Genomic DNA, 21,682 nt, shown 5'->3' on the forward strand with positions numbered 1-21,682 from the left:
TTTCGCCCGGCCCTGTTTTTTTCCTATATTTTTCGCCCCTGTTTTTTTCTATATTTTCGCCCAGCCGTTTTTCTATATTTTTCGCCTGGCCCTGTTTTTTTCTATATTTTTCGCCCGGCCCTGTTTTTTTCTATATTTTTCGCCCGGCCTTGGTTTTTTTCTATATTTTTCGCCCTTGTTTTTCTATATTTTCCTTGGCCTGTTTTTTTCTATATTTTTCGCCCGGCCTTGGTTTTTTTCTATATTTTTCGCCCGGCCCTGTTTTTTTCTATATTTTTCGCCTGGCCCTGTTTTTTCTATATTTTTCGCCTTGGCCCTGTTTTTTTCTATATTTTCGCCCGGCCTGTTTTTTTCTATATTTCGCCCGGCCCTGTTTTTTCCTATATTTTTCTTTTTTTTTCTATATTTTCGCCCGGCCGTTTTTTCTATATTTTCGCCCGGTTTTTCTATATTTTCTTTTTTTCTATATTTTCGCCTGTTTTTTTTCTATATTTTTCGCCCAGCCCTGTTTTTTTCCTATATTTTTCCCCCTGTTTTTTCTATATTTTTCCTTGGCCCTGTTTTTTTTCCTATATTTTCTCCCGGCCGTGTTTTTTTTCGATATTTTTCGCCCGGACTTGTTTTTTTTTTATATTTTTCGCCCGGCCTTGTTTTTTTGTTATATTTTTCGCCCGACCTTGTTTTTTTCTATATTTTTTTTTGGTATATATTTCGCCCGGCCCTGTTTTTTTCTATATTTTTCGCCCGGCCCTGTTTGTTTCTATATATTTCGCACCGCCCTGTTTTTTTCTATATTTTTCCTTGGCCCTGTTTTTTTTCTATATTTTCGCCCGGCCTGTTTTTTCTATATTTTTCGCCCAGCCCTGTTTTTTTCTATATTTTCCTTGCCCTGTTTTTTCTATATTTTCGCTTGGCCCTGTTTTTTCTATATTTTTCCTTGGCCCTGTTTTTTCTATATATTTCCTTGGCCCTGTTTTTTCTATATTTCCTTGCCCTGTTTTTTTCTATATTTTCGCCCGGCCCTGTTTTTTCTATATTTTCCCCTGTTTTTTCATATATTTTTCGCCCGGCCCTGTTTTTTTCTATATTTTCCTGTTTTTTTCTATATATTTCGCGGCCCTGTTTTTTCTATATTTTCGCCCGGCCTTGTTTTCTATATATTTCGCCCGGCCTTGGTTTTTTTCTATATTTTTCGCCCGGCCTTGGTTTTTTTCTATATTTTTCGCCCGGCCGTGTTTTTTTCTATATTTTCCTTGCCTTGGTTTTTTCTATATTTTTCGGCCCTGTTTTTTCTATATTTTTCGCCTGTTCCTGTTTTTCTATATTTTCGCCCGGCCTTGGTTTTTCTATATTTTCGCCCGGCCTTGTTTTTTCTATATTTTTCGGCCTTGTTTTTTCTATATTTTTCCCCTTGGTTTTTTTCTATATTTTTCGCCCGGCCCTGTTTTTTTCTATATTTTTCGCCCGGCCTTGGTTTTTTTCTATATTTTTCGCCCGGCCTTGGTTTTTTTCTATATTTTTCGCCCGGCCCTGTTTTTTTCTATATTTTTCGCCCGGCCTTGGTTTTTTTCTATATTTTTCGCCCGGCCTTGGTTTTTTTCTATATTTTTTTTTTTCTATATTTTTTTGTTTTTTCTATATTTTCCTTGGTTTTTCTATATTTTTCCTTGGCCCTGTTTTTTTCTATATTTTTCGCCCGGCCTTGGTTTTTTTCTATATTTTCGCCCCCTTGGTTTTTTCTATATTTTTCGCTTGGCCTGTTTTTCTATATTTTTTTCTATATTTTTTTTTTCTATATATTTCCTTGGTTTTTTCTATATTTTTCCAGCCTTGGTTTTTCTATATTTTTCCCCTGTTTTTTTCTATATTTTTCTTGGTTTTTTCTATATTTTTCAGCCTTGTTTTTCTATATTTTTTCTTGTTTTTTCTATATTTTTTGCTTGTTTTTTTTTCTATATTTTTCGCCCGGCCTTGTTTTTTTTTCTATATTTTTCGCCCGGCCTTGTTTTTTTTTCTATATTTTTCGCCCGGCCTTGTTTTTTTTTCTATATTTTTCGCCCGGCCTTGGTTTTTTTTCTATATTTTCCTTTTTTTTCTATATTTTTCCATGTGTTTTTTCTATATTTTTCGCCCGGCCTTGGTTTTTTTCTATATTTTTTGCCCGGCCTTGGTTTTTTTTCTATATATTTCGCCCGGCCTTGGTTTTTTTCTATAGATTTCGCCCGGCCCTGTTTTTTTTTTTCTTTTTTCACCCTGCCTTTTTTCTATATTTTTTGCCCGGTTCTGTTTTTTTTTTTTTTTGGCCCAGCCCTTTTTTATTTACACCGATACTGTTTTTTTTTTTTTTTTTACCCAGCGCTGTTTTTCTTTCTCCCGGTCGTTTTGTTTCACCCAGCCTTGTTATTTTTTTTTGACAGGGCCTTTTTTTTTTTTTTTTTTTTTTCTCGCCCGACTCTGTTTTTTCTGATGGTCTGTTTTGGTTTATTTTTTGCCATTTTTTTTTTTGTCACTCAGTTTCGCTTCTCATATTTCTCACTATTTTTCCTTTTTTTGCTCTATCTCCATATTTTCTTTTCCTGTTGGTCTTTTTTGGTTTATTTTTGTCATTATTTTATGTCAGTCAGTTTCTCTTCCCATAATTTTCACTCATTTTCATTTGTTCCTCAATCTCAATTTTTTTTTTTTTTATCAGGAACTTTTATTCCCAGTCTGTTTCTCTTCTCTTATCTTCGCATTGACTTAATTTTTTATTACTGGTGGCGTTTCCGTTTCCTTGCCAGCTTTTCTATACCTGTGAAATGCTCCGTTGTGGCCAAACTACCTAATGTATTTTCCCACATCCTTACACTGGATCGCACACCTCATCTTCTTCCTGTGCATATCTAGCTCTCGTTTTCTCTCTATTTCTTCCTCTCTCTTCCTCCGTATCTTCACACACCTTAACAGTCCTCAGACGCCACTCCACACGACTCCACCACCCTTCTTATCCTTTCTGTGTCTATCTGTCTATCGTTTTCTTCTTATCGTCTATCTTCCTCTCTCTTTTTCAGTATCTTCACGCACCTTCACCTTCGCACAGTCCTCCTCAGCCGCCTATCTACACAGTCTCCACCCTTCTTCTCCTTCATCTGTTTATCTGCCTATCGTTCCCTCGCTTTCTCTTCCTTTCTCTTCCTCCGTATCTCCACACACCCACGCCCTTGCACACCCGCACTTCAGCCACTGCTCCACACTCCTCGCCACCCTTCTTATCGCTACAAGGGACAGAGTATTAAGCACAGGCATTGGCTTCAAATTTATTGCGTCTCACGGGTTTACCTTCGTGCCTTATCGCCGCCAGTAACCTTCGCTTCACCTGCCTCGGGTTTTATATAAGTGAGGTGAGCGGCGAGGGCCAGACTTCGTGTTATAGTTACGTGCGTGTTTTCCTCGTGTGACTGGGTTTCGCTGGTGGCTGCTTCTCGTTCGCCATTCTTGTTGTTGTTTAGTGTTATTTGTTTATATTAGGTGAATGGGTTTTTTTTCTCCCTTTTCTTTTCCGTTTTTTTTATGGCTGCTTCTCGTTATCTGTATATTAGGTGATTTTTTTTTATCCCTTTTCTTTTCCTTTTTAATGGTTGTTTTAATAGTTGCTTCTCGTTCTCCATTCTTGTTGTCGTTTAGTGTTATCTGTTTATATTATAAGTGAATGTTATTTTTTTTCCCTTTTTCTTTCCGTTTTTTTTTTTTTTTTTGTCTACTTAGTTGTATTGTAACATGATCTTTCTAGCGTATTTTCCTTTAACCTAGAGTCTCCATTTTATGTTTTCGTTTTCTTTTTATAACATGGTTCCTTCTATAAGTCCCTCACCTTACTTCCATCAAATACCATTTTTATTCCGTTATTTTTTTTTCAGTTCCTAATTACACCTTTAACATTTTGGCTTTCGGTGTAAGCTCAACTCGTTCTCCTCTCTTTAACCTGTTTCATCTACGCAGGTGGAGGAAGAGAGAAAGAGGGGGGTGGGAGGTGTGGAGTGGGCCAGTTATATTCATTCTTTTCAAAATAATAGTCTTGACCTTTCTTTCTTCCTTTTAGCATCATCATGTTCTCTTTTGTATGGCCTAAAATCTTTATCTCTTTACACCAAGTATTTGCGCGGGAGTCCGTGGGTCAGTTGCATCCATTCTTCATTCCTTCATACAGATTCAACGTTTCCTGCCTCGACAACGTATCCTGCCCCAACACTTCATCTTTTATACATCCATATCATCTCTACTACTTGGCAGGGCGTGTAATGGACTATCGGTGCAAGAGTGGCTCAAGAACATCCAATTTTTATACCCTCATTTACAGGCTCCAGGGCCAATGCGACGAAGATGCGCACCGAGGCCACGCGCAGCTATAGCGTATGCCCCCAACCTTACCTTTACTTATAAGAACAAAAAGCTCAGACAACAGAAGCAGCAGCAACAGTAAGAGCATCAGTAACAAGAACAAGCGCATTAGTAACAGTATTAAAACTCATTCACGATCCCAACGGCTTCAGTTCATTAAATAGGATCGACAACCTCTACCACAGCACCATCATCTATTCTGTAGCCTCAACGTCGTCTCTTATTCTGAGCGCAGGTATTGATTCACCGATGAGTCAGACACGTGCATTTTTTATGGCTACAGTACCACCACGGAGCATCGTGTTCCGAGGATAGCATCGACACCTTCTGCCTCAATACCTTTTTTTTCTTCATTTTCAATCCCTCTTTTTTTTTCTTCTTATCGGAACGTGTACTTATGACGAACTGGGTCCAAGGTTCATGTCTTGCTGTACTTTTTCTTTACTTTACATGTGCTTTGATTTTTCTTATTATAATCATGTCGTTTTATTTATCTCATTGCATCATCTCATTGTTACTCACTTGACCTTTTATTCTCGTCCACAGAGAGGGTTAGTTTGGTGCAGGGATGAGCTAAGGTCTTACATGCATTATCTTCCTCTTCCCATCCACTATCTTCATCTTCATCATCTCCATCTTCATCTTTTTCGTTCAACGTCCTTATTTTCACCATCTATTATATTTATCCCCTCGTCATTACAGCTTCACCGTCTCCTACACTCGCCCTATCGCCTACGTAATCTCTTCCCAGCCCTCCTAACGCCATAACAACGTCTTATCCTTTCTTTGCCTTTCTTTTCCTAGCTCTTCCCTCTCTCTTTCAGCCTCTGACTCCTCTCTTTCCACTCTTTCCGTTCCATCCATTTATCTTCCCCTTCACCGCTCAACTCCTCTTCTTGCCGTCTCTTATTCCTCCCATTCTCCACTTTCAGTTCCATCCCTATTATTTTGACTTTCCCCTCTCATCGTGTTCTCTCCTCATCCTAACGCAATAACAACGTCTTACCCTTTCTTTGCCTTTCTTTCCTTAGCTCTTCCCTCTCTCTTGCAGTCTCTTACTACTCTCTTTCTCCTCTTTCCGTTCCATCCCTTTATCTTTCCCATCACCGCTCAACTCCTCTTCTTCCCGTCTATTACTCCTCCCGTTCTCCTCATTCAGTTTCATCCCTATTATTTTGACTTTCCCCTCTCACCGCGTCCTCTCCTCCTCCCCAGGTCGCGTGTTGGTGCAGGAGTGGGCCAAGTACCGCTGGGGAGTGTTTGAGGAGTACGGCCACCCCGACGACCCCCTGTACCCCGCCTTCCACCGCGCCGCCACCCAGTCCCACGCCCCCACCGGCTGCTCCAACATCCCCGTGCAGGGCTCCACGTGAGTGTTCCACCTGTGCCTTCTGTGTGGGAGGGGGAGGTGTGTGTGTGTGTGTGTGTGTGTGTGTGTGTGTGTGTGTGTGTGTGTGTGTGTGTGTGTGTTTGAGAGAGAGAGAGAGAGAGAGAGAGAGAGAGAGAGAGAGAGAGAGAGAGAGAGAGAGAGAGAGAGAGCACCCCTCTGGTTTGTGTAAATACAAGTAGAACACACACACACACACACACACACACACACACACACACACACATACGGTAACCAGTTCCGTACTCCAATAAACTGTTTTGCCTCTCCCATTTCTGCTCCCTTACATTTTTTTTCTCTCTCTCTCTCTCTCTCTCTCTCTCTCTCTCTCTCTCTCTCTCTCTCTCTCTCTCTCTCTCTCTCTCTCTCTCTCTCTCTCTCTCTCTCTCTCTCTCTCTCTCTCTCTCTCTCTCTCTTCCCTTTCTACTTCCTCTCACATTGCATGACTCAAAACTGGAGGAGGAGAAGGAAAAGGAAGAGGAGGAGGAGGAGGAGGAGGAGGAAAAGAGAGACAGTGGAGAAAGGAGAGAGAGAGAGAGAGAGAGAGAGAGAGAGAGAGAGAGAGAGAGAGAGAGAGAGAGAGAGAGAGAGAGTACCTGTTCGCTGTCCTGGCAAGCTGCTAGTGTGGAGAGCTTGACAGTATGGCCGCGAGGGAAGGGGGATGAGGGGAAGAGAAGCGAGCAGAAGGAGAAGAGGACGGGATAGGAGGGGAAAAGGGAAGAAACTGAAAAAGGAGAAAGGAAGAGGGTGCGAACAAATGGAAAGATGAAATTAAAGAATGGAATGAATGATAGAAATGATAGAAAATGAAGAGAAGAAAAAGAGAAAAGAAATAGGCAAGAGAAAGAGAAAGAGTTAAAGAGAAGGAGAAAGAAAGGAGAAGAGGGAAGGGATATATAGAGGAAAAAGAGGAAATGGAAAATAACGGGAAGAAATCAGAGAAAGGAGTAAGAAATGGGAAGAATGAGGGAAGGAACACGAAGGGAAAGGGATGTAAAGGATAAGGAGCGGAAAATAAAGATAAAGGAAGGGGATGGAAAGAATATGAGAAAGGGAATGGATAGTGAGAGAATATAAAGGAAAAGAAAAAAAAAGAAAAATGGAAGGCATAAGAACAGAAAAGGAAGGAAAGGGAAAGGAAGGGAAAGAAAATGAAAAATAAGGAGAATATGAAATGAGTAGAAAACTTGAAGAAAAAGAGAAAGATTACATAAAGAAAAAAAGGAAAGGAGGAGGAACGGAAAAAAGATGAAAGGAAGGAGTAGGAAACAGGAAAATAGAGGAAGGGGTAGTAAGAAAAAGGGAAAACAAAAGGGATGGACCGGAAGGAGGAGAAAGGGAAAGGTAAGAAACGGGAAGAGAGAGGGAAGGGATAGGAAGAGAAAGACAAAGAAATTGGAAAGGAGATGAAAGAGAGATAGAGAAAGAAAGGAATAAAGAAAGAGAGGATAGAAAAAGGAACAGGAAGAAAGACGGAAGTAGGACGAGAAGGGGAAGGAAAGGGAACGTGCAAAGAAAGGCGAATGAAAGGGAAAGGAAAGAGTAGAAAAAGGAAAGGGAATGAAACAAGAAGAGAAGGAGGCAGAGAAATGGAAATGGTGGAAATGAAAAGGCGAAGATAATTGGAATAGGAGAGGTAGGGAAGGTGAAGGTAATGAGAAGGGAAAGGGTAAGAAAGGAGAAGGTAATGAGAGGTAAAGTGGAAGGGAAGGGAAAGGTAATGGGAAGGGGAGGAGGAGTAGGGGAAAGGGAAGTTAAGTGAAAATCATAGAAGTGAAATGACGACAGAATGAAGGAGGAGAATGAGTTAGCTGGGGGAAGAGGGTGATATGGTAAGCCTTTGTTGTTTTCTCTCTCTCTCTCTCTCTCTCTCTCTCTCTCTCTCTCTCTCTCTCTCTCTCTCTCTCTCTCTCTCTCTCTCTCTCTCTCTCTCTCTCTCTCTCTCTCTCTCTCTCTCTCTCTCTCTCTCTCTCTCTCTCTCTCTCTCTCTCTCTCTCTCTCTCTCTCTCTCTCTCTCTCTCTCTCTCTCTCTCTCTCTCTCTCTCTAATCAAAATAATTGATATGGAATGGGAAATTAATTCACAAGAAAAAAATATATAGTATAGTTTAAGAGAGAGAGTTGTCGTCCGCAGTGGCATATGAAGCTGTAAATTGTTGCGTAAGGGAGTAGCGAGAGAGAAGATTGTCCCGTGAGCGGAGGAGCTACCTGAGGAGTAAGCGTGGGAAGGGCGACACCTGGGAACTAACGGGAAGGAGTAAGGGCGTGAAGGAGGCAGAAATGGGTATGGTCAATGGTTAGGTAAGGTATGGAAGGTGGGGTAATGGTGGCAGCAAAGGAGGAAGAGGAAGATAGGGATGGATAGGCACTCAGTTTAGGTACAAATAGGTTAGGTGGGGAAGGAAACAGGTTAGGTAAGTGTCGGAATGAAGGTATGAAGATAGGAAATGTATCGTAATTATGTAGTAAAGGTTGTAGTAGGTAAATGTTGAGGTAAAGTAGTAAAGCTGCGATTAAAAAGAATAGGGAAAGGATGTGATGAGTGCAAGGTAGGTCGAAAGACAGGTTAGGTTAAAGGAGAAACTATGGTAGGATGGAAGGTAGATATGGGAACAGATAAGGTTGGGCGTAGAGGGAGGGAAAAGGGGAGATAAATAAAGGTATGAGGCTTCCTTTAAAGACAGACCTGTAAAAACTAGAACAGAAATTATGAAAATGAGAAAACATAAGGAAGCACAAGGCCGAGGAAAGAAAAGGATGAAAGACAGGAAGGACTCATGGAAAGGAGATGAGGAAAAGATGCGAAGTGAAGGAAAGGATAAAAAGTGGGAGGTTACGAGAGAGGGAGCCAATTGAAAAGGGGAAGGACAGGTAAATAAAAGTTGTGAGAGCAGGGAGAAGGAAGAAGGAAGGAAAACAGTTTAGGAAAGGAAGGAAGGAAGGGAGAGGAAGGAATGGCACGACAGGTAAATTGAGGAAGACCAGGTGACAGTGACAGGTGCGGTTCGTAAACACACACACACACACACACACACACACACACAAGCACACACGCACGCACCTTTTCACTTTAGTGCTTTAATTCCACACGCACGCCTGCACGCACACCTCCACTACTTTACTGCATACTTTACTGCCGCCTGAAACCAACACACACACACACACACACACACACACACACACACACACACACACACACACACACACACACACACACACACACACACACACACACACACACACACACACACACACACACACACACACACACACACTCACACTGAGAGAGAGAGAGACGCAGGTGATATACAGGTGCATGCTGGGAAACGCTCTATATGAGGTGTGTTCCCGGCAGACTGAGTGATCCTTTTTCTAGACATTTTTCATGCAAACTGGAGACAAAATTGGAATTCTCGAAAGCGGAGACAATAGTTTCGCGCGAACCGTTTCCAATGTACCGGACTTCCTGAAACCCATTTGCCCGTGTCTGCAGCGGCCCGAAACCACTCTGGGTACGCGGGATCGAGATTATAGAGCCGCTGATAAACAATAACAGGTCGAAACGTGACGGTACATTCAAGTGACCTCATATCTCCGCGCGTCTCAGCTTCTTTAATCAACTCTCACTCTTGACTTAAACGCTGGCTTATTGAAAGGGTTCAGAAGTTAGGAAAGCATATCAATAAACAATAACAAGTTGAAACGTGACGGTACATTCAAGTGAACTCATAGCCCCGTTCGTCTCAGCTTCTTCGATCAACTCTCACTCTTGACTCACACGCTGGCTTACTGAAAGGGTTGAGAAATTAGGAAAGCACATCAATTAAAAATAACAAGTCGAAATGTGACGGTACATTCAAATGAACTCATATCCCCGCACGTCTCAGTTTCTTTGATTAACTCTCACTTTTGACTAAAACGCTGGCTTATTGAAAGGGTTGAGAGATTAGGAAAAGAACATCAGTAAACAATAAGTCATAACGTGAGGTACATTTAGGTGACCTCGCCTTTTCGTCGTCCCTCGTCTCAGCTCCTTTTTTTTTTTGTTTTTACAACAAAGGAGACAGCTCAAGGGCACACACAAAAAAGAAAACAATAATAAATAAAAAAAAGCCCGCTACTCGCTGCTCCCAAAAAAGAATCAAAAGAGGTGCCCGAAAGAAAGGTCAATTTCGGGAGGAGAGGTGTCCCGATACCCTCCTTTTGAAAGAGTTCAAGTCGTAGGCAGAAGGAAATACAGATGAAGGAAGGTTGTTCCAGAGTTTACCAGCGTGAGGGATGAAAGAGTGAAGATGCTGGTTAACTCTTGCATAAGGGGTTTGGACAGTATAGGGATGAGCATGAGTAGAAAGTCGTGTGCAGCGGGGCCGCAGGAGGGTGGGAGGCATGCAGCTATCAAGTTCAGAAGAACAGTCAGCGTGGAAATATCGATAGAAGATAGAAAGAGAGGCAACATCGCGGCGGAATTTAAGAGGTAAAAGTCTATCAGTAGGAGGAGGAGAGCTGATGAGACGAAGAGCCTTAGACTCCACTCTGTCCAGAAGAGCTGTGTGGGTGGAGCCCCCCCACACGTGAGATGCATACTCCAAACGAGGGCGGACAAGGCCCCTGTATATGGATAGCAACTGCGCGGGGGAGAAGAACTGGCGGAGACGATACAGAACGCCCAACCTCGAGGAAGCTGATTTAGCGAGAAAGGAGATATGGAGTTTCCAGTTGAGATTTTTAGTTAAGGATAGACCGAGTATGTTTAGTGTTGAAGACGATGACAGCTGAGTGTTGTCGAAGACAACTCTTAACGAAAACACCAGCTTCCTAAAGGACTTGAATATCTTTGGAAATTTGATAAGGTCCCTAATATACAAAAACAGAAGCCTCAACGTGACGGTACATTCAAGTGACCTCATATCCCCTTTCATCTCAGCTTCTTTGATCAACATTCACTCTTGATTCAAACACTATCTTACTGAAGGGATTGAAAAATTAGGAAAAGGACATCTATAAACATTAAACGAAGCCAAAACGCGATGGTACATTAAATGACTTCGTCCCACTCGTCCTCGTCCCCCGTCTCATCTTCTTTGATCAAACTCCACTCAATGCAAACATCAGCTTCCTAGAGAACTTGAGAACCTCTGAAAATTTTAAAAGGGCATCAATAAATAATAATGGAAGCTGAATTTTGACGGTACATTCTAGTGACCTCGTTCCCTGCCCGCCTCAGCTTCTTTGATCGAATTGTACCCTTAAGGCAAACACCAGCTTTCTGAAGAGATTAAGAACGTCCTTGAAAGTTAGCAAAGAAAATCAGTAATTGATAATAGAAGCCAAAAAGTGGCGGTATATTCAAGTGATCTTGTCCTCCTCCCTCATACTTTCTTTGTTCAAATTCCATTCTCAGCGCAAACATCAGACTTGAGTACGTCTTTGAAAATTAGAAAAGGTCATTAATTAGCAATAACAGAAGCCAAATGTTGACTTACATTCTAGTGACCTCGTTCCCTATCATTCTCGTCTTCTCTGATCGAATTGTAGTCTTGCCTCAAACACCAGCTTACTGAAAGGTTTAAGAACGTTCTTGAAAATTAGTTAAGGGCATTAGAAAAAAAAACAATGACAATCTTAATAGTGACGGTATATACTTGTGACTTCGTTTCTCCCTTCATATCAGCTTTTTAGGTTAAATTTCTCTCTCGATGCAAGCGCCATCTCAATGAAATCATCTTAAACGTCCATGACACAGCACAGAATCTTAATAAATGATAACAGAGCTCAGATCGTGACAGTGCTCTAAATTGGCTGCCGTTTCCCCGTCACTTCAGGGTCTTTGATAAAATATCTCTCTTAACACAAGCACCAGCTAACTGAATTGCTTTAGAACGTTCTTGAAAGTTAGCAAACGGCCTGAATAAATAACAAAGGCCAGAAGGTGATGATACTCTCAAGAGGCCTCGTTCTTCCATTCAGCGTAGGATTTCTGGTGTTATCGCTCTCTTCGCGTGGCCACCAGATTACTAAAGGGGTCGAGAACATCCTTGAAAACTATCTCTGAGTAACTAATAGATGCAGAATGAATAATGACAAAAGCCTGCACATGACGGAACTCTGGATTAGCTTCATTCCCTTCCTTGACGCCTGTCCTTAGTATGGTCTCTCTCTTAATACACCTAACAGCAAGGAAGTATGTAAGTAAAGAAGGAAGGAAAGAGGGGAAAGAAAGCCGCGACAGGTAAATCGAGAGAAAGCAGGTGACAGTGAGAACTTCTTTGAACACAGAACTCTATTGAACGAAAACAACGTGACGGTCCTCTCAACTGACCTCATTTCTCCTCCGGCGCAGGTTCTCTAGTAGAATCCCACGCCAACCTAACCACCAGCTCTCCAAATTCACTGAAGACATCCATGGAAATTGGCAGTGGACTCTAAACAATGATACGAAAGACCAAAACGTGACGGTCCTCTCCACTCACTTAACATCCCTTTCAGTGCAGGTTCTCTAGTTGACCCTAACGCTAACCCAACCACTGGCTTTCTAAATTCACTGAAGACATCCATGAAAGCTAGCATCGGACTCTAATCAATGGTATGAAAGACCAAAACGTGCGGGGCATTTAGGTGGTCTCAGTCCCCTTCAGCACATGTTCTCTGGTACATTCGCACCCCGACAAACACTAGAAGCAACATCCCCTTTCTCCTCCTCCTCCTTTTCCTCTCGACGTAACTACCAGCTTTCTAAATTGCCTGAAGAGATCCTACACAATGCGGAGGGGACCCTAACCTTGCCCTGCGGAACCCTAGCACACAGCAGTAGCGGATCGTGTAGTCTTCCTGTACGTGACCTGAACCCACACTCGCAACTTCGCCTCTCCGCCGCCTTCCCACTCTGCTGATCCCACGCATTCACTTGTAAACGGCCGCTCTAAATGTGCTCATTCCGCCCACTGCGTTTGAAAGCACCGCCGCGAGATACTTCGTAGAATCCGATGTCTCAGTGGCAAAGAGCGACCTTTTACGAAGAAGTGCGGTTATCTAGTCATTTTCTCCTTTGTTTATCGTCAGTGCCTTTTCTCTCTCTCTCTCTCTCTCTCTCTCTCTCTCTCTCTCTCTCTCTCTCTCTCTCTCTCTCTCTCTCTCTCTCTCTCTCTCTCTCTCTCTCTCTCTCTCTCTCTCTCTCTCTCTCTCTCTCTCTCTCTCTCTCTCTCTCTCTCTCTCTCTCTCTCTCTCTCTCTCTATCTCTCTCTCTCTCTCTCTCTCTCTCTCTCTCTCTCTCTCTCTCTCTCTCTCTCTCTCTCTCTCTCTCTCTCTCTCTCTCTCTCTCTCTCTCTCTCTCTCTCTCTCTGTCTATTTTATCTGTTATTTTTTCTCTCATTGCTAAGAATTGCAGTTTTTCAGCTTTTTTTCTCCTTTCTTTATCCTTAGTGCCGTATACTCTCTCTATATATATCCCTATCTATATGTATCTTTATCTATGTCTTTCTTTCTAGTGTTCTGTATTATTTGCTTTTTTTCATTTCCTTGCTAAGAAGTGCAGTCCTTCTAACTTATATTCTTTTCCTTTTCCTCTTTTCGTCCTTGCCCCCCCTTTCCCCTCCCCCCTTTCTCTCTCTCTAAACTCCGTGACCTCGCCGGACGCACCATAATAAGCGGATTGTTATGTGTCCTGAGGAAAGTCTAGGAATCACAGATTTTGTCCGCCCACCCCGACTTCTCCTATTGCCCTGAGCCGCCCCCGTCCCCGCCCTCCCTTCTACACCCCGCCCTTGCCCCGCCTATGCTCCCCACCACTGCCTTCGCCTTAACCCTCCCCGACCCCTCCTACAAGATTACGGAAAGACACGCACGAATATCACGACCCTGGTGACCTACTCCTCCTCCCAGCCACCATTTCCATTCCCTAACAACCCTCTGCCGTCTCAGCTACCTCCTCCTCTTACTAACCTTTCCCCTTACAGTCTCCCCTTCTTTTCTATTCCCTCACCCCCTTTCTGCCATCTCAGCTACCTCCTCCCCTTACTAACCTTTCTCCTTACAGTCTCCCCTTCTTTTCTATTCCCTCACCCCCTTTCTGCCATCTCAGCTACCTCCTCCCCTTACTAACCTTTCTCCTTACAGTCTCCCCTTCTTTTCTGTTCCCTCACCCCTGCTTATCTCCACCCTTCTCCTTTCAGTCCTCCCCTTCTTTTCCATTCCCTATCCCCTTTTTGTCACATCAGCTCCCTTCTTACGCCTACTAACCTCCCCCCTTCTTCTTCTTCCAGTCTTCCCCTTCTTTTCCATTTACTAACCCCTTTCTACCATATCAACTGCCTCCTCTTCCACCTCTACCTACCTCCTCCCTCCTCCTTCTAGTCTTCCCCTTCATCTCTACGGACCTTCTCTACTCCCCAAATCCATCTCCTCCAATCCCTCTACCTCCTCCTCCACCCCTAACTTCCTTCCTCTTGTTCCATCCTTCCCCTCGTTCCCCACTGACCTTCTCTAGCCCCCAAAGCCATCTCCACTCCCTCTACCTCCTGTACTCTTTTTTGTCGCCTTCCCTCCTTAAGCCGAAGAACACGAGTTGAGGAAATAATAGGTTACGTTTATCATTGTCGGGGCGGCGTTAGTACTTATGTCACGCATACGAACGCCGAGATGTCCTTGTCCCCACCAACCTTTGTCCTGATAAGAGAAACAAGCTGGGGAGTGGAAGAAGAGTAGAAAATATTGGATTACGTTTGCCATTGTCGGTGTAGCGTTAGTACTTTTGTCACGCATAAGAACGCAGCGATGGTGTTAGTCTAGTTCCTTCCCTCCTTTGTCCCTCCAAGAATAGTTATGAAGTAGAGTTAGAGAGAATGGAAAGTGAGATACGTTTTATTACTGTCTCTGTACACCGTTAGTAGTTTTGTCGCGCATAAGAACGTAGAGATGTCCTTGTGTTCACTCTCCTTTGTCCCTTTAATAACCATAAAGAAATTTGAGGAGTAGAACAAGAGAATGCCGTTGCCTTTGCTTCTCTCCAGTGCCTTTTGCTATTTTGTGTGGTTTAACTTGTTGTATCTGCACCGTGGAGGGAGGCTTTGGTAGCTTATCATAATAATAATAATAATAATAATAATAATAATAATAATAATAATAATAATAATAATAATAATAATAATAATAATAATGAAAATAGTGATAAAATGACTTACGTGTTATTACTGTCTATACATCGTTAGATTTTGTCACTCATAAGAACGTAGAGATGACCTATTCCCATCCTCCTTTGTCCCTCCTAAGAATTATTCGTTAGGATGTAAAAGAAATAGAACGAAAAAATGAAAACAGTGAGAAATTTCTTCCGTTAGTAGTTCCGTCGCACATTAAAACGCACTTTCCATCCTTCTTTGTATTTTAAGGAATATAACAAAGAAGTAGAATTAGGAAAGTGCATTAGTACGTTTCCGTGTTATAGTTATTTGCAGATACTTCCTCACACACACACACACACACACACACACACACACACACACACACACACACACACACATTTACCTTCCTAATGGCGGTTGCGTATCACATGCTGAGCCACTTAAGTGAAATTGGTCTGTGTGTGTTTTGTGTCTCGCTTTTTCTACGTTTGGGTGAGTTTCTTGGAAGATGGGAGCGCATGTCTTCCTCCTGTTTATTTTCTTCCTTTCTTCTTTTTTTCTTTTCTTGCTTTCTCGTTTGTTTTGTTGTTTCTTTATGTCCTTTCTTCCTTCCTTTCCTGCTTCCTTCCTTCCGTTTTACCTTCATTCCATCCCCGCTTCCTTCATTATTCCTTTATTCTTTCCTTGCCTCTTCCTTATTCCTTCATTTCTTCCCTGCTTCCTACTTTCTTCCTCCTTTACTTATCTCTTCTTCTTCGTCTTCCTCCCACTCTTCCAATACTTAACTCTACCTCCTCCTCTTTCTCCTCTTCTCCTCCTCCTCCTCCTCGAGCTCCTCCTCCTCCTCTGCCTCTTCCTTGCCCTTATCTTCCTCTCCTCCTTAATCATTCTTTCATACATGCCCTTCAAATGCCAATAATTCTTACCCTTGACAGAAAAAAAATAAAGAAAATCAAAATGTCAGAAAACCTTGATTGTACGTAAAAAAAATAAATAAATAAATAAATTACCTACACTCCCATTCTTTCTCCCCCCCCCCTCTCCCCTTTGTTCCTTCCCCCCTCCCTCCGCTTACCTTGAAAACTCTGTACTACCCGCGCTTCAAAGGATGCATTAGTCCGTGCTTCATTCAGCGTGCGCCCACAAGCCATGCATTCGGGAGGACTTGCCGCTGCTGATTACTTCCCTGTGCAAGCTTCTGAGAGGAAACTAAGAAATAGGTGAGGGGAAGAGGGAGGGTTGGAAGGGCAGGGGGTGGAGGGGCAGGAGGTTGGAAGGGCAGGGGTTGGAAGGGCAGAGGGTTGGAAGGGCAGAGGGTGGAGGGTCAGGAGGTGGAGGGGCAGGGGTTGGAAGGGCAGGGGGTGGAGGGGCAGGGGGTTGGAAGGGCAGAGGGTTGGAAGGGCAGAGGGTGGAGGGTCAGGAGGTGGAGGGGCAGAGGGTTGGAAGGGCAGAGGGTGGAGGGTCAGGAGGTGGAGGGGCAGGAGGCTGGAAGGGCAGGGGGTGGAGGGGCAGGGGGCTGGAAGGGCAGAGGTTGGAGGGTCAGAGGTGGAGGGCAGGGGTTGGAAGGACAGGGGTGGAGGGCAGGGGTTGGAAGGGCAGGGGGTGGAGGGCAGGGGTTGGAAGGGGTTGGAAGGGCAGAGGGTTGGAAGGGCAGAGGGTGGAGGGTCAGGAGGTGGAGGGGCAGAGGGTTGGAAGGGCAGAGGGTGGAGGGTCAGGAGGTGGAGGGGCAGGGGGTTGGAAGGGCAGGGGGTGGAGGGGCAGGGGGTTGGAAGGGCAGGGGGTGGAGGGGCAGGGGGCTGGAAGGGCAGGGGATTTGAGAAGCAAGACACTGGAGCAACAGGAGATTAGAAAAATATCCACTATCACCACTATCACCTTCACCACAACCATCACCACAGTGGCACAGTCAACACGTCCACCATCACCTCCACCATTCCCACCACCACTACCATATCCACCACTACCGCTACCATAACAATACTGGTGCTGAGTCAGGTTACCAAAAACAAATTATCAAAGTTTTTACATTTGTCCAAAAACTCAACAGATTTTTCCTTATTTTTCGTCCAATCTTGATTTTCTCCCTTTTCGCTATTTTCTTTTCTATTTTCCGTTCCTTCCAATATCTTCTTTTCCTGGCCTCCGTTTTATTTATCCTTTCTCTCATCTCACTTTTTGTTCTTTTCTTTCTCTTTTTTTTCATTTTCTCGTCTTCTCTCAACTCGAATTTATTTATTTTTCGTTTTATTTCACTGAACCTCGATATTGCGCTTTTATTTCAACCGTTTTATCTTTTACCTCTCCCTTCGTGGAATATCGTAATGTATACAAAAAGATCAATTAAACAAACTACATTCATTTTACTTTTATTTTTGAAGCGTTATTTGTTCACTGTTTCCATTACACACACCAATTATTTTTCAAGTGTTTAAATCTAAGTGCAGTTGTGATATATTGCCTTTAGCTTGCAAAAAAAAAAAAAAACATGTCGGTTTGATGCTACTAAACGCTTTCAGATTGGAATGAAAGCGTTTTGACTCTCTCTCTCTCTCTCTCTCTCTCTCTCTCTCTCTCTCTCTCTCTCTCTCTCTCTCTCTCTCTCTCTCTCTCTCTCTCTCTCTCTCTCTCTCTCTCTCTCTCTCTCTCTCTCTCTCTCTCTCTCTCTCTCTCTCTCTCTCTCTCTCTCTCTCTCTCTCTCTCTCTCTCTCTCTCTCTCTCTCTCTCTCTCTCTCTCTCTCTCTCTCTCTCTCTCTCTCTCTCTCTCTCTCTCTCTCTCTCTCTCTCTCTCTCTCTCTCTCTCTCTCTCTCTCTCTCTCTCTCTCTCTCTCTCTCTCTCTCTCTCTCTCTCTCTCTCTCTCTCTCTCTCTCTCTCTCTCTCTCTCTCTCTTTTATCTATCCCTCTCTCTCTCTCTCTCCTTATCCCTTCTCCTCCGCCCTTTCACTCGCATTTCACTTTCTTTTTCCTGTCTTCCCCCTTTCGCCCTCTGTCTTATCGTCACCCACATCCCGGGGCGAGGGAGGAAAACCAATATGGCGAATGGAAAGAACAGATGAGGGGACACAGAAAATAGATAGAAATACGAAAGCGGCGAAATCCAGGTGAGTGATGGTTCATTAAGCAGGAAATACCGCGGAGACAGGTGAGATCACGCAAGAACCAGGTGATCCATTGAGTAGGGGAGGGAGGGAGGAAGGGGAGAGAAGAGGAAGAGGAGAAGGAAGGGAGGTAGGGAGGGAGGGAAGGAAGGAACAAGAGCGATCAACAGTGTAATAGGGGATAGGAACGAATGGAGGAAGGTAGAAGGAAGGAAAGGAGGGAAGAAAGGAAAGGGAGAGAAGATTAGGAGAGGGAGGAATGGAGGTAAGGGACGGACGGAGGGAGTGAAGGAAGGTACGTGTAATCGACAGTCTATATTGTCGAGCACAGGAAGAAATGAGAGGAGGTAGAAGGAAGGGGAGAAGGGAAGAGAAGAAGAGAGGGAGGAAGGGAGGGGGATGAGAGAAGGTGGAGGGGAGGGAATGAGGGAAGAAAAGAAAGGAAGAAAGGAAAAGGGAGGGAAGAAAAAGGAGGAAGAAGGGAGGGGAATGAGATAAGGTGGAGGGAAGGAAAGGAGGGAAGAAGAGAAAGGAAGAAAGGAAGAGGGATGGAAGAAAAAGGAGGAGAAAAAGGAAACAAAGAAAAGAAAAAAAGAATAAAGGTAGAAGAAAGAAAAAGGAAGGAAGGATCTATATACGCAGGAATGAAAGGAGGTAATGAGGGAAATTGGAGGAAAGGAAGGAGAGGAAAAAGAGTAAGGCAGTAAAAGAAAGAAGGAAGGAAGAAATTATCCATAGTGGGAATAGGGAACGTGGAAGAAAAGAAAGGAGTAAAGAAGTAGGAAATGAAAAAAAAAAGGGAGGTAGAGAAGGGAGGAAGAGGGAGGGAAGAGAAGAAGCAAAAAGTGACATTAGTGATCCAAGGACTAAAGAATGAAATATTAGAAAATGTGGAAGGGAAGAAAGGAGAGACGGAGGGAGGGAAAATAAATAACAGGTAGGAAAGACAGGTGAGAGAGAGACAAAGATGAAAAGAAAAAAGAAAGTAATAAGTGATCTAAAGACTAATAAAGGGGAAGATGGAGGAGGGAAGGGGGAAAGAAAAGAATGAGAAGTCGGGAAGACATATGAAAGAGATACAAGAAGGGAAAGAAAGAAGGCAATGAATGATCCAAAGTCTAAAGAATGAACGATAGGAAGAATGACCGTGGAAGGGAAGGAGGAAGAAAAAAAAAAACAGGTATTGAAGACAGGTGAGAAAGAGACAAGGTGGAAAGAAAAGAATGAGAAGTAGGGAAGACATATAAAAAAAGATACAAGAAGGAGAAGACAGAAGGCAATAAATGATCCCAAAAAAAGTCTAAAAAATAAAAGATTGGAAGAATGACCGTGGAAGGGAAGGAGGAAGAAAAAAAGACAGGTATTGAAGACAGGTGAGAAAGAGACAAGGTGGAAAGAAAAGAATGAGAAGTAGGGAAGATATATAAAAAAAGATACAAGAAGGAGAAGACAGAAGGCAATAAACGAGACAAAAAAAAGTAAAAAATAAAAGATTGGAAAAATAACCATGGAAGGGAAGGAGGTAGAAAAAAAATGACAGGTATGGATGACAGGTAAGAAAGAGACAAGATGGGACTGAAGGGGGTGAGCAGAGCAGGTGTGTCACGTATGATGGGTGGACCGCCTCTGTCACGTCCCCCATTCGTATCATGAGGCCCCGGAGCGTTAGGTAAGGGCGGGCAATAGATCCCTCGAACAGCGTAGAGGTGACACAAATTATGGACTGCACGAAATATCTCTCGCTCATATACCAGGGCACAAAGAAGATTATTTAGGGTATTATTTTATTTATTTCTTCCATACCGCTCCCTTTGTGTTTAGCGCCCCCTTCCTCCCCGTCTCTCCCTTCTTTTTCTTTCATCCTTCCTTTCTTCCTTTTCCTTTTCCTTTTACTTTTTTGTCTTTCTTCCTTACCTTCTTCCCCTTTCTGCTCTTTCCTTTTTTCTCTGTTTTTCGTTACTTTCTTTCCTTTCCTTTTTTTCCTTTATTCTCTTTCTTCCTTTCCTTCTTCCTTTTCCTGCTCCTTCCTTCTTTTTTCATCCTTTCCTTCTTCCCTTCCGTCTCTTTCTTTCTATATCTTTTTTATCCTTCCCTTTTTCCTTTCCTTCCCTTCACCTTTCCCTTTTCCCCCTTTTCTCTTTTTTTTTCAAGCATAGGCTTAAAGAGAACGTCAATTGATACTTTTGTTTTCCTTCACTCTGTCCCTTATTCTATATCCTCTCCCCTTCCCATCCTCCCATTCCTCCTTTCTTCTTCCTCTTCCTCTTTTATGCAGTATTTCTCCTAATGCTTATACAGAGAAAGAGACAAAGTTAAAATGATTGATAGCGTGGTCTCCTTTTCCGTATGCTCTCCCCCTCCCCCCTCCCATTTCCTCCCCTTTCTCTTCCTCTTTTCTTATGTATTTCTCCTATTTTTTATACAGAGAAGCACACGAATATGATATCATTGATAGCATAGTAAATTTCGTCAATACTAATCTCTTTGCGTCAATCTTCACCCCTCATCCCTTCCCCCTCTTCCCCCTTTCCTCTTCCTCTTCATATTCCTCCTTTCTTTATTTATACAAGGGTACTAATAGGCCTAGGTTTTATTCACTTCGTTATGCCGTTCACTTTGTCCCTTTTTCCTATCCATTTTCTTCCCTTTTCCCTCCCACTTTTCTCATTTTCCTTTTTTTCTCTTCTCTTTTCTCTCATTTTCTTTTCTTTTTCTCTTTTGTCTTCTTTTCCTCCATTGCGTTATGTCCCGTTTTCATATTTATTTTCATCCCTTTCCTCCTTTTCTCATTTTTTTCTCTTTTCCTCTAATTCTCATTTTTATTATTCACAAGGACAATTTTTTTTAATACTCCACTTCGTTATACCGTTCACTTTGTCCCATTTTCCTATTCACTTCTTCCCTTTCCTCCCATTTCCTCATTTTCCTCTTTCTTTTCCTTTCATTCTTATTTTCATTAATTACAAAGACGAATGGATATAGAAAATTAGATGCGTTATTTTATTTTTTTCTGTATTTTCATCTTGTTTTGTTCTTTCTTCCCACTTTTCCCATTTTCCCTTTTCCTTTCCTCTTATTCCTTTTTTTTTTCATTATTTACAAAGACAAATGGATATAAAAGAAAGTGGATGCGTTATTCCATTCTTTCTTCGTCTTTTTACCATGTTTTCTCCTCTCCCCTTTCTTCCACTCCATTTTCCTTTCCCTTTTCTCCCTCATCTGTACTGTACTTTTCTGTTTTTATTGTACAGAAAGACACGCAAAGATATACAATACATTCTATTTTCTTCCTTCCCTTTTCCCCCTTTTCCTTCTGTTTTCTTCTCTCTCCACCTTCATTTTCTTTTCCTCTTCCTCGTCTACTTCTGTTCTGTCTTTCTCACCTTTTCAAGACAAACAAAATACAGTTAGTCATATTTTTTCCCGTTTCTCTGTTCCCATTCCGATTGGTCACCTTTTCTACACCTTTTCCAGTTTCCTCTTTCACGCTTATTCGCCTTCCTTCATATCTTTCCTTCTGCGTCCATTTATCTTTATTTCTCGTCCTTCCTTCCTTCCTTCCTCTCTTTCTCGTCCTTTCCTCACCTTCCTTTCTTCCTTCCTATCTATCTGTCTCCTCGTCCGTCTGTTGTTGTTGTTTTTCTCGCTTATCATCCTTTCCATTTTCTCCTCTTCGTCTACTTCTGTATTTCCCTTTTTTAACAGAC

General features: G+C 42.7%; 1 protein-coding gene across 1 annotated transcript in view; it reads left to right on the forward strand.

The window, feature by feature from the left end:
- The window catches only part of LOC127001961 (calcium-activated chloride channel regulator 2-like), a 286,985-nt gene that overhangs the window by 74,944 nt on the left and 190,359 nt on the right, over positions 1-21,682 (forward strand). Inside the window, exon 2 of the mRNA XM_050867229.1 lies at positions 5,593-5,746. Coding sequence (XP_050723186.1) covers positions 5,593-5,746 — 154 coding nt within the window. The remainder of the gene's footprint in view (positions 1-5,592; positions 5,747-21,682) is intronic.

Source organism: Eriocheir sinensis, chromosome 22 (genome assembly GCF_024679095.1).
Source record: "Eriocheir sinensis breed Jianghai 21 chromosome 22, ASM2467909v1, whole genome shotgun sequence".
Taxonomy (NCBI): domain Eukaryota; kingdom Metazoa; phylum Arthropoda; class Malacostraca; order Decapoda; family Varunidae; genus Eriocheir; species Eriocheir sinensis.